Consider the following 13,964-nt stretch of genomic DNA (forward strand, 5'->3'; position numbering starts at 1 on the left):
ACCACAAATGTGCAATAAATTCAAATCCAACGTCACGTTTGTAATGGCATGTATTACCTCCAGGTAGCAGCATTTTATGTGAAAAATAAGCAGTCAGAAAACATCACAAGTAATCATTGAATAGTGATGACTTTTTTTGCATTTACTTTATGAAATCATCATTAGCAGTCTGTTATGGTTACTCCATTTTTTAAAGTCAGATAATTTAACTTCTGAGCTCTCAACGTAGAAAAGAGGTCACATGTCGCATATCTACAGTATCTTTGCACTGATTTTACATTTAGATTTAGTTGAGTACAAGGCATGTAGGTTTGATACAACCCAATTTTATTGTGAGATTTCTTTGAATTTAGTGATATTTACTGTATTATGTATGCCATTTAATAGTTAGAAATGCAGAATGCTAATATTCAGACACGGATACAATGTATTCCGGGGTCTTCTGGTAAGATAATGTGTAGCAATTAAGTTCAATCTAATTCAGTTTATTTATTTTGCTCCAATTCACCAAAAGTGCAGTCTCAAGGCACTTTACAAAAGATAACAAATCCAATTATCATACAGAAATATATGGCTCATTCAGTCCAATCATAGAGACAGATTCAAAGTGAATTACACACAGTACAGACCAAAGGTTTGGACACACCTTCTCATTCAAGGAGTGGTCTTTATTTTCATGATTATGAATATTGTAGCTTCACCCTGAAGGCATAAAAACTATGAATTAACACATGTGGAATTACATACTGAACAAAAAAGCGTGAAAATATGTCTTATATTCTAGGTTCTTCAAAGTAGCACCCTTTTGCTTTGATTACTGCTCCGCACACTCTTGGCATTCTGTTGCTGAGCTTCAAGAGGTAGTCACCTGAAATGGTTTTCACTTCACAGGTGTCCCTTGTCAGGTTTAATAAGTAGGATTTCAAGCCTTATAAATGGGGTTGGGACCATCAGTTGTGTTGTGCAGGAGGTGGATACAGTACACAGCTGATAGTCCCACTAAATACACTGTTAGAATTTGTATTATGGCAAGAAAAAAGCAGCTAAGTAAAGAAAAACGAGTGGCCATCATTACTTTAAGAAATTAAGGTCAATCAGTCCGAACAATTGGGAAAACTTTGAAAGTGTCCCCAAGTGCAGTCGCAAAAACCATCAAGCGCTACAAAGAAACTGGCTCACATGAGGACCGCCCCAGGAAAGGAAGACCAAGAGTCACCTCTGCTGCGGACGATAAGTTCATCCGAGTCACCAGCCTCAGAAATCGCAGGTTAACAGCAGCTCAGATTAGAGAACAAGTCAATGCTACACAGAGTTCTAGCAGCAGACACATCTCTAGAACAACTGTTAAGAGGAGATTGTGTGAATCAGGCCTTCATGGTAAAATAGCTGCTAGGAAACCACTGCTGAGGACAGGCAACAAGCAGAAGAGACTTGTTTGGGCTAAAGAACACAAGGAATGGACATTAGACCAGTGGAAATCTGTGCTTTGGTCTGATGAGTCCAAATTTGAGATCTTTGGTTCCAACCACCGTGTCTTTGTGCGGCGCAGAAGAGGTGAGCAGATGGACTCCACATGCCTGGTTCCCACCGTGAAGCATGGAGGAGGAGGTGTGATGGTGTGGGGGTGCTTTGCTGGTGACACTGTTGGGGATTTATTCAAAATTGAAGGCATACTGAACCAGCATGGCTACCACAGCATCTTGCTGCGGCATGCTATTCCATCCGGTTTGCGTTTAGTTGGACTATCATTTATTTTTCAACAGGACAATGACTCCGAGCACACCTCCAGGCTGTGTAAGGGCTATTTGACCAAGAAGGAGAGTGATGGGTTGCTGCACCAGATGACCAGGCCTCCACAGTCACCAGACCTGAACCCAATCGAGATGGTTTGGGGTGAGCTGGACCGCAGAGTGAAGGCAAAATGGCCAACAAGTGCTAAGCATCTCTGGGAACTCCTTCAAGACTGTTGGAAAACCATTTCAAGTGACTACCTCTTGAAGCTCATCAACACAATGCCAAGAGTGAGCGGAGCAGTAATCAAAGCAAAAGGTGGCTACTTTGAAGAACCTAGAATATAAGACATATTTTCAGTTGTTTCACACTTTTTTGTTCAGTATATAATTCCACATGTGTTAATTCATAGTTTTGATGCCTTCGGTGTGAAGCTACAATATTCATAGTCATGAAAATAAGGACAACTTTTTGAATGAGAAGGTGTGTCCAAACTTTTGGTCTGTACTGTATATTCCAATTCAATCCATTTTATAAAACAATGCAGTCTTGCCTCAAGCTGATTGCCTCAAGGCACTGACTTTGCAACAATGTAGTGATTACAAAGTAACCGTTTTCTTTTTAGGGTAATAGTTTGTATTGTTTTTAACTTAATAAATAAATTATAAAATAAAAAAAAACATAGAAAGAGGATGTCTGAAGAGCCTCCTGGGCTCCAGTCTGTTTTACAGCTTCCGAGGATTTTTCAGAGGAAATGTGCAGCAGGTGAAGTGATCAAGATTGAAAGGATTAGAACTGGGAAAAAACCGAGATGGGTAACAGCAATGCCTCTGTAGTGTATAGTTGGAGCCATGGATAGGTGGCAAGGGAGAGACAAAGCAAGAATAGGGAGGAAAGGGAGGGCGGGGTGAGAGGCCATGAGAGGATGGTGTGTGGTTGCCAAGCAACGATTGATAACCAAATCCCCAAGCATCTTGCCTCTGCTGCCCTGCCCTCCTTCCAGGTCTGAATAAGACACATAAACCCATGGGCACGCACCTACAACAACACACATGGAGTAAACTTGCTTCTAATAAAATATTTGTATTACTTCGACTGCTATCAGCGTTTACATTTACAATTAAAACTGTGTTGTTTTTTTTCCCAGGAGGCTGCACAAAAGGAAGAGCGATAAGGTGCAGCAAATATTTCAAATCTAATTATCTAAAACTGTTGATGGATGACACTGAGACTCACCAAGCTGTTATTGTTAAGCGTTTTCGCTATGTGTCAAATCGACACATCTTATCTCTCATTCTCATGTTGCCGACAAAAGGCTTTGAAATAAACCACGGTAAAATCTCATCTGTCTCTGTCTGTTGCTGATGCTGAAATGTTGCACGGCATTTTAAAAAGCAAAACCCTGAATCTGTATTCAGAATGCGATTGCCAGTGTGGGTGGTAGTCAGGTGTTTCTTCACAGGAAAACAAATACAAAATAAAAAAATAAAAGGACTACGAAAAAAAAAAAAAAAACACAATTAGTTAGACTCATTTTGGGATACCGTGGCACACACCAGGAGAACAAGGTAACAATTGCTGTATTTGAGGCATAACATATACGTTTTTGAAGTTATCTTGGAAAGTATTACATACTTGAGTTCCATATTTTGTATAAAAGAAATGCTAAAATGTATGTGGTTAAATAAGGGAAACACACGCCAAATTAGTTTTATTTTTCCCTCTTCTCACCGAACACAGCGGAGAGAAGGAGGGCGGGTGAGACACAGACAGTCTGAGATCTCCGGCTCAGGTACCTGTTAGAGCGCAGGATGGTCGAGTGATCAGATTAAAGGTGTCAGGGTTTGTTAATCTGTGACGGAGGAACAGGCTGCGCCGTTTGCGCACGTCGCTCCATTCATCTGCGCGACGGGGAAGCGAAGCAGATTGGATACTGACGCACATCGGGGAATTTCCCCCTATTTTTTCTGTCTCCTACAATGGATACCTGCAGGGTACGAACCTGGGTGTTCTTGCTCCTGTTGTGGCAGGAGGGCTGTTTGGGATCCCAGTTCCCCACACAGCTCATGTAAGTATATCCCCATATAATCCTGTTTCGAGCTCTAAGGTTTGCCAGGCAGCTTGTTGAAAGCGCTCATTGTTCTAGCCGTCCATCACAGTTGGTGTAAGGGCTGTGATTTTTATATATTTTTTAATGAGCTACTCTGACTGTGTGGGTGTGAGAGTGGGGACCGGTGTCCGGCTGACTGGTTCATTCATGCGCCGACGGTCATCTTTAGAGAGACACATTGATGGCAGAAAGTATTTCATCACAACTCGGGCCCCTCGCATCTTGACGTTGATAAATGTTGGGCACCAAAATCAGCAGATTGTCGCCGGTGGCCACGCTCAGCCGTGACAGCTCCTCAATGAAGTTGTAAAGGAGTTACAATCGCTGCCCTCTAGCCTAATGCTGCATCTAAAAATGACAGGATCCTTACATGTCTTTAGTGAGCTATGTCTCCTTTAGGCTTCTTAATCTGTTTTGACAATTTCAATTAATACCTTCAACTGAAAGAATACTTCGTTTACTAATTTTCATAATCAGAACAAGTGGACTTATTTATTTCTTTATCAATAGGTACAAAATGCTGTAGAAATGCAAATGGGAGCAAGTGTTTTCACTACACATCTACAGATCTGGCAAGAATCCAAGACACAGCCCATAGGCTGCAAAACAGTCATTCACAGATAGAAAACCAACACTTCCTGAGCACAAAGGGCTACAAACAAAGCTTTATAATCACAAGGAAATATTTATCTGGTATCAGAGGCTGGTCCTATTTCAAACAGCACCATAATATTCTTGATATTGATAGCCCCCCAAAAAATAGAGAAGTCATTTAAAGTGATTTCTTACAGATTAAGGTTGGGCCAGACTGGGATAGTTTTAACTCTTACTTTTATTTACCATTCTTTTTTATATTTCTTTCAATGCAGATAGATTAAATATAGCTATGATTTATCATGCCTGGAAAACTGCAAATGTTGTGGAAAATTTAACCAGTTCAACAGATTTAACAGAGTCACAGATTTTGTTTCTGCTCACTTGTACTGGGCTGGTTGCCTGTGTCACTGTATTTAAAGGTTTTAAGAAGTTATAGTTTTAAAAATGCTAAATATTTTAATGAGATGCTGGAGAAAGTGCTGGAGTGAGTCAAATTATATCTGGCAGACAAATGGTGCGTGCCACAACTTGGCCAACTGTTGCTGAACACTGCTAGCAAACTGGCTGAAAATGGCTCCTGTACCCTTACCTCCTTTACAAGAAAGACAACCTCAAATGTGGTCCTGACCAACACTGTCAGTCATGATGTTGAAACTAAAGAAAGCCACTTGTAAATCTTAATAAGATAACCCTGTTTTAAACCTTCAGTTTAGAGGCTAAACACAGGAAATGTTAAATAGCCAACTACTCCACTGGAAAAGATAGCCTGACTTATTAACCAGCTAATATCAGCTTGTTATTTATGCGGTACTCTGTAAATTGCAGAACAACTAAATTGTATACTACTGGGCTCTCTAAGTTCACAGGCTTGGCGTGGCAACAGTTGAGGACATGAACAGACTTGGCACAAACTAACAGTCGTGGAAACTGATTACAAGCTGACTGGGGTCAGTGTTATTCACCGTTCCTGTCAATGGTCATGTTCTGCGTGAGTGGAGTAGGATTGTGTCCTTCATATGTTTGCCTTGTAGTCAACTTATAAGAAGATGTGAGAAACTGCAGAAAAAGAAGAAATGGGTGAAAAATATGAAAAAGTATGCTGATTTCATACGTAAACAGAATGATTAAGAAGAAATTCTTCAAACTTCAAGAAAGAACTCTGCTGAATTATTTTGTTTAAACAATAAAGGGTTGGCAAGCAACTTGGCAGCTGCTTGTCTATCAAGTGTAAGAGTCTGATATTTTGTAAATTTGAAACCATAACACTCTATTTAAATCCAAACATGGCATTTCAAGGCACTGTTTTGTATAAACTGAATGTGAAATCTGGGTAGTTACTACAGATAATGTTGGACCTGAGCACCTCGGGTTGTTTTAGGGCATTAGTGGGTGTTTTTATGACACATTCTGTTTTGTTGTCTGGACCGGATAGCCTCTGTCTTTGCTTCTTTAATGAGGTGTAATTAGAGTCTCAGTCCCACACTACATGCCAGCTCGTTACTCCCCCTGGTTCTAGTGTGAATGAATCACAAACATCTGTCTCTCTGGGTCTTGCATTCTGTCTTTGCCTCTCATTCTGTTTTCACACTCATTTGCTCTTCCCGTGTCTGTAAAAACAATGTGGGGCAATGTCTGACCCAGTTGCCATATGGATGTGTTTCTCTGTGTGTGTGTGTGCATATGGGTGTGTGTGTGTGTTTAATTATCCAGCGTGTACCACAGGCTGCAATAATCAAAGCTCAGCAACCGGAGCAGAAAAATGTTGCTACCTCAGCTCAACCACACCAACTTCATTACTTTTTATTAGGTTTCAAAATCACTGTGTTGTGTTTGCTATCGTATGTGCCATCAGTCACAAGTTACTAAAAACAAGCCATCATAAGCAAAAAAAATTTGACAGAAGGTAGCAAAATAGTGAATTAATATTCAGAAAGTCCATTACTATGACTAACATATGAAGCAGTGCATCATAGAGTACATCACATCTATGAAAAATGTGCTTCTGCAACTATCCATATAAAGTTTATGTCTTTACAAAAAGTCATGTCTATCTCACTCTCACAACAAGAATTATCAAGATACATGGGCAATAAATATAAATTTGGAATAATACATTTTGACACAAAAATTCACTTTGGTTCACTGTGATTTGTGAAAACACAAAGAGGATAACGTAATTTATTCAAATTTAGGTTTAACATCCATAATGTTGAATCTCCCATTCCACCACATCCAAAAGGTGCCCCACTTGACTGAGATCTGATGGGTGTTGAAGACACTGGAGAACAGTGAACCCATTGCCATTGTGAAGGGGAAAAAAAAGCAAGAGAGGTCACCGGCAAAACAAAATGCAAACATAACAAACCAACTGACTGCCCAAACAACTCATAACTGACCTAACAAAGGAATTACGCACAAGTGTAAATACAGTAAAACAGCTGGTCAGAGCATTGCAACACAATAGGGGAAACTAAAAAATACAACTACTAACTACAAGGAAACAACACAGTACGGGTTACATTTGTTAATAAACTAAACACCACAGAGGGAATCAAAAAATATTAAACTTTAAATACAAACCCTTAGGTAAATACAAAAAGCTACTTAAACTAAATAAAATAAAAGTGTCACCTCTGCAGCAGGAGCTGGTGGTGCAGTTCAGTCATCCCCTCCATGTATTTAGGTGTTCTGAGCCCTGGCTACTATCTTTTGTCTCGGCAAACTCCCATGGATCATGGAATGTGCAAAACCAGTAAAATAAACAAGAATTAGTAAATATCACAAACCAAAGGTAAGAAATTAGTTGATAAAAACACAGGCGAACTAAATGTGCGTGCTTACTAATAGAACAAATGTATTTTAAATCAATCAATAAACCTTTTTTACAAACTAAAGTGTGTCATTTGTTTGAATGAATGAACAATAAATGATGATGCATGACTTGACTGGAGTATGACCATGGGTTTGCCTTTAAAGCCGTGTTAAAGAAACCAATTTAAGATTATTTGAGCTTTGAGATATAGTGAATTATTCTGTTAAGAGAAGCCACCAGTAGAAGGGTACAGTGTGGCCATAAAGGCATAGATATGTTCAGCCACAATGTTCAGGTAGGCTGGAGTGTTTAAGCAATGCTCACTTGGTACCTACTAGCACAAAAAGTGCCAAAATTAATCTTTACATCTTTACACCACCATCACCAATGTGAACCGTTAATGCAAGGCAGAAAGGATCCATGCTTCCATGTTGTTTGTACCACATCTGAAAGTTCCTGCTTAAATCAAGACTCATTTTACTGATCTGTTATTGTCCAAATTTGGCGTGCTTCTGTGAGTTAAAGCTTCAGTTTCCTTTATTTAGCTGACAGGAGTGGCAGGTCGTGTGATCTTTTGCTGTGGTAGCCCATCTGCTTCAGGTTTGAATTTGTGTTCAGAGAAGGTACTCCGCATACCTTGGTTGTATGTGAGTGGTTTTTGTACTACTTACTGGTTAAGCTCAAACCAGGCTGCCCATTCTCTGACCTCTTTCAATAAGCCAGTAGAAGGGTACAGTGTGGCCATAAAGGCATAGATATGCTCAGCAACAATGTTCAGGTAGGCTGGAGTGTTTAAGCAATGCTCACTTGGTACCTACAGGCACAAAAAGTGCCATTTTATCCTGTATTCACGTTAGGTATCATAAACCATGTTTTGTAATCTTGAACAATAAAACACTGTAGAAAAAATGTTTTTGTGATGCTGGCTTGCCCAGTCAATTGATTACAGATAAATAGCAAATATCTGTGTAAAACCATAACTCAATTCATACTCTAGTCCTAAACCTAACCCCTGTCCCAAGAACGAAATTTGGAAAAGTGAGGACCAGAAAAATGTTCTCACTTTGTCAAAATTTCTTCACTTTGCGATACAAATATGAAAAATGGTTCTCACTCAGCAATAAGTACAAGAACATACACACACACACACATCCATTTTTTACTATCTTTATGAGGACTTTTCAGCTACTTCCATTGACTTCCATTCATTTTCCTTGATTTTTAGTGCCTAACACTGACTGTAAAAGTACCCTAACCCTAACCAGTTCATACCTAACCCTAACCATAACTCAATTCATACCCTAGTCCTAAACATAACCTCTGTCCCAAGAAAGGAATTTGGAAAAGTGAGGACCAGGAAAATATCCTCACATTGTCAAAATGTCCTCACTTTGCAATAAAAGTTGGAAAAATGGTTCTCACTCAGCAATAAGTACAAGAACACACACACACACACACACACACACTATATATAATTTAAAATTGCATTGTTAGGGCCTCAGGCTTTTAAAGCTTAGTGGTCCAAGGCCCAGTAAAACACCTGCAGTTAGTGGATTCGGAGACAAAGATGGAAGACTCAGAGGATCAAGTGGAGGATTTAGCAGGGAAGGAAGAGAAGTAAAGAAAAGCAAGAAGCAATAAGAAGTAAGAGAGATTAAAGGCAACCAAGACAAAATAATGATATCTAGGTAAATGTGATGTGGAAAAATAGGAATGCTACAAAATAGTTGCAAAATGGCATCACACTTGATTTTTTAAAATCATTTTATAGATTGTACCTTTCAGGGATAAATCTTAAAAACGTACCTTTTCCTGACACGAGAAAAAAAACCTTTAATTTCTAAATGTAAATTCACTGTCAAAGTAACACGTTCTTTTTGTCTTTCTTAATGGATATTTATCAGTGGAACCACGGAGAGATGTGAAGGGTAAAAACAATAATGAATTATCAGACGTTTGAAAATAAGATGGCCTTTGAGGATGGCTATTTTGTACTCGTGTAAAATTGTGTAGCAATATTCCCACAGCAAATAGTAAGAAAACAAACTTAAATGAAAGATACATTCAGAAGAGAAAATGCCAATGTGAGGGCCTGCTGGATGAGGATTTCAAAGAAAACCTTTACAGTGGACAACCAAGGAAATGCAACTGCAATGAAAGCTGAATTTATTTTTTGCCTTTTTGGAGACATTAGACCATACTCATTATGAAGCCCATATAATAGGTGTAGGAAAAAAAGAAGAATAATTTTATTTATTATTATATTTTTTTAAATGGTGTATTACTTTAACCATTGTTGTTTTTGGGTTTTTGGTATACCCGCAGGTTTGTTAACAAACATTATGTGATAGTTTAAATGTATGGATTTATAAATTTTATTCAATGTCCCTTAAGCAGCTAGACACACATGTGTCTATTGTAATGCATGAAGAATAGGGGCTATTTTGACTTTCTTGATTTGAGAATTGTGATGTGGTCATACATCACTACAATACAGTGAAATTAAAAGTAAATATTACAGTAAATGTCATCCTTCCATCCATCTATCCATCAATCCATACCCACTTATCTTTGCAGGGCAAAGTGGGGCTGTTGGTTACTTGTCATCCCCAGCGGTCATTAGGCGAGAAACGTGTGTTTTTTTTACCGCTAAAATCAAATTTACAGCAATTGAACTATTTAAAGTGCCTGTATCATCAAATTTTTATGATAAATCCAATTACATTTATGGAAAGGAAACATTAATGAAATATTTCAAAAAGTAAATTCATACCGCTTAAATGAATAGTTGTTGAGATGTATGGTCATAATTTTCACTAAAAAGGCACTTCCAGACTACTCCTTTGCACTCTTTTATGACGTGAAAGGGGAAAGCTGGCACGTAAACTGACTTCTGCTACAATGGCTGATAACACAGACAATAGCAAATAATCTGATATTTCTTTAGATATATTTCAGTCATTATCACAGAGAGACGCAACCGAGTCACTAGAAGACAGTCAGCTGTCATCAGATGGCAGAGTAGGAGTGCTGTGACATGCGGACAACCATCCCATTCGACCAGAGTCTATTTTTGCCGAATGCTGGAGGAGCACGGGTGGAGTCAATAGGCATGAATCATACCACACCACCAGGAAACAGAGCAAGCACAACATCCAGATTTTCAAAATAATTCACGTAAAGACGGACTAGATCTCCCTATATTAAAAAATACACGCATATATTCATATATACATGTGTATATATTAGTAATTGTTTACAGTAGACCAATTAATTCAGTTACTGGCCTAGATTAACTAAAGTATTCTAAACCAAACAATTAAACATTAAATGCACCAAACTAAGCAACAATTATAACTTTGCTGCACTCAGTGTACTCACCCATTTTAGACCAAAACACATGAAAATGTCTGGATGCATAAAACAAAAGGTGAAGCAGTTTTAACTGGTTTAACTTCCACAGAATGAGTTATTCAGGCCTTGCTACTGAATTTGACACTGGCTTTTATTGCACTATCTGCGTATGGTTCTTGGAGCTCCTCCGGACTTTGCAGCAGACCTGAGTGGTGCGGATGTAAATCAGAAGGGTGGAGAAGTTGGCAGCCGGACTGAGGCCCTGTCCCAATTCCCACACTACACCCTACGCCCCTCTATGAAGTGTTTACTTTGTACAAGTGCATGTAGGGGTGGAAGTGCGGAGGTTACAAGCGTGCAAAATTGGAGAATTGGGACAGTATGGGTTATGTCATCGACTTGCACCATAACTGCAACATCAAAAAGGGTGGGAACCAGCGTTGTTTCACAGTCTTGCTGCTAAAAAAACAATTTAAAACTGCAACAAGCAATTGTTTTGAGGAGAAGAAAGTGCAGGAAGCGAAGGATGCTTAATGCGCAATTGAGGGACACAAGGGTGGAAGTGCGAGTATTGGGACAGGGCCCGGAGCGCAACGGAACAAATATGGCCCTGTCCCAATACTCTCACTTCCACCCTTGTGTCCCTCAATTGCGCATTTCTGTTGATGGGTTCAAGTGCATAGTGTGTCCCAATTCTCCAGAGTAGTCCTTTGCCCTGCCCCTTTTGCGCCCTCGATCCACACTTTGGCTAAGCACACATCTAAGCGGACTTCACCGAAGTTAATTTCAATTAATTGCTGCATGTAACGTTTTAAGCAAAAAGCAATCACAACCACCAGTGTAATCAACATTTAAATCAGAATAAAAAGAACTGCAGACAGCAAGCCAACAATACATTTTTTTTACTGGTTTTCCAGGCTTAACATTTTAAGACGCCACTGGCTTCAGGGTGATTCTGGGGAGTCAGTAGCCCATAACACTGAAATTACCTTTCGAGTCTGGTGTAGAAGCCTCCTTCAATCCCTGCAGTGTCTTCTCCTCAAAATAATTGCTTGTTGCAGTTTTAAAATAATTTTTAGCAGTAAGACTGCAAAAACAGCGACGGGTCCTGCCATTTTTGACTTCGCAGTTACCACGCAGATGTGCAAGTCGATGATGTAACCCCTACTCTCTCAATTCTACAACTCTGCCTGCTTGTAAACTGCGGACTTCAACTTATACATGCACTTTTACAAAGTACACACTTCATAGAGGGGCGTAGGGTGTAGTGTGGGTATTGGGACAGGGCCTTACAGTGTAAATCCAGGGTTACAGTATATATATGGCACTGAGTGAAATAACTGGAGGCAAAGTGAGTAGCATGGAGCAGTAGCAGCAGACAACAGGGATGATTCAAGACTTGAAGACCCTACTGGGCAAGTCATTTTTTTGAAATTTTATGTTATAATCTTTAGAGAAACATTTATTTAAATATATTGTATGGTGTGTAATTCATATTATTTTAATAATAATGATTTTGGGTTATCATTAATAATAATAAAACAATACTTTAGGATTTTTAATTATCAACAAAAACTGCTGATATCTATTTTGCGACAAGGACCTTTTCTTACCTGCTTAACTACAGGGTACACCTGATCTACCTCCAGTACTTCCAACAGAGTCCTTCTAAGGCTTTGAACTCAGGCATGCTACTTTTTAGTATTGGCCTGATTGATAATTTTGATCTTTAAAATGATCACAACTGTATGTCAAGGTGTTATTAAAATACGAAAAAACATAATATCAAAAAGTTGCAAAAGAAAAACATCCTTCATTTCTGAACCTAATTAAAGTAAAAACACAACCTTTTAAATAAAATTAACTGACAGAACAAGAGACATCCTATCATATATCAGAATAAAATCTGACAGCTTCATATGTACAGAAAATAATTATGGATTTTACCTATTTCACAACTTTTAGAGCTTTCGCTTAATATTCCTACAGTGATGCTTCCCGGTGCTGCTTCAGTGATGATCTCCCACAAGATTTTAGAGTTAGAAGTCAAATATCAAAATATCTTGACTTTTATTCTTTATCTACTCAGCTTTTTACATTGTATTATTCCCTCTGGTACTACTTTGCAAAGTGTCTCATCTTTCTCCTTAAGTGTACTTCATCTGAACCTTCCACATCTACTACATATTTTGTATGTCTGTTTTTTTTTGTTTTTCTGGATTTTTGATCCTTTTTTCCACTCTCTCTTACCACTCTTACTCTCTTACCACATTTCCCAACTGTACAGGGTCCCTGTTAATATATTTCACAGTTTTGGCATATTTCTTTTTGAACTCAGTTTTTGAGAAGATTTCAGTTTGAGTTTACACCATTACATACATGCATATAGTCTTGATACATTGCAACTAGGCCTAGTGGTTGGTTACCTGGTCCACATTTCTCATTGGTTCTCCCTGTCCTATCAGTTTGTCTTTAAGCCACTTTGTTTTCATTGTGTGGGGCTGGATGCTTGTGTTGTTTATGTTGTTGTTAACCTCGTCATGCCTGGTCACTCCATGTCCTGGTCTGGATCTGGTACAGCAAGATGCTGCATGTCTTCCTATGTGGACAGTGAGATCTCTTCTGCCATCATCTGTTGGGGTAGCAGCACCAGAGCTTGTGACTTAAAAAACTCAACAAGCTAATGAAGAAGGCTGGCTCTGTTCTGGGGTAGCTCTGAAACCTCTGTAGGTTCAGCAAAGAAGGATTCTTTATAAAATGAAGAACATTACAGAAACCCCCGAGCATCCTCTCCATCAGGCTGCCATGCAACAACAGAGTGTTATCAGTCAGAGGCTTCAGACCACTACAGGAGATCCCTTCTGCCCACAGCCATCAGCATCTACTAGAACCTTTTGAAGAAACCTGTACAATGTGTTACAACATAATTTTTTTCTTTTTGGATTAAAAAAATATTTTCAATTGAACTGAATTCATTGACTTTAGACCAACACTAGTAGATGATGTGGCTTGTCAAATCATCAATGACTATGGAAGCTTTACACTACACCTCATGCAACTTGGATTCTGTAAAACTCCTCTCTTTCTTCAGCCTCTGGGACCTTCATTTCAAAATCAGTCAGTCAGTCATTTTCTACCACTTATTCCATAGTGGGTCACAGGGGAGCTAGTGCCTATCTCCAGCAGTCTATGGGCAAGAGGCAGGGTACACCCTGGACAGATCGCCAGTCCATCACAGGGCAACACACAAACAACCATGCACACACTCATTCATACACCTACAGTCAATTTAGAGAGACCAATTAATCTAACAGGCATGTCTTTGGACTGTGGGAGGAAGCCGGAGTACCCGGTGAGAAC

The 13,964-nt window shown here is 39.1% G+C and overlaps 1 protein-coding gene across 1 annotated transcript in view; it reads left to right on the forward strand.

Annotated features, from left to right (window-relative positions):
- Positions 1 to 3,465: 3,465 nt before the first annotated feature.
- Positions 3,466 to 13,964, forward strand: part of LOC124856582 (voltage-dependent calcium channel subunit alpha-2/delta-1) — a 128,328-nt gene continuing 117,829 nt past the window's right edge. Inside the window, exon 1 of the mRNA XM_047347188.1 lies at positions 3,466 to 3,799. Coding sequence (XP_047203144.1) covers positions 3,711 to 3,799 — 89 coding nt within the window. The 5' untranslated portion in view covers positions 3,466 to 3,710. The remainder of the gene's footprint in view (positions 3,800 to 13,964) is intronic.

Source organism: Girardinichthys multiradiatus, chromosome 2, assembly GCF_021462225.1.
Source record: "Girardinichthys multiradiatus isolate DD_20200921_A chromosome 2, DD_fGirMul_XY1, whole genome shotgun sequence".
In the NCBI taxonomy this organism is placed as follows: Eukaryota; Metazoa; Chordata; class Actinopteri; order Cyprinodontiformes; family Goodeidae; genus Girardinichthys; species Girardinichthys multiradiatus.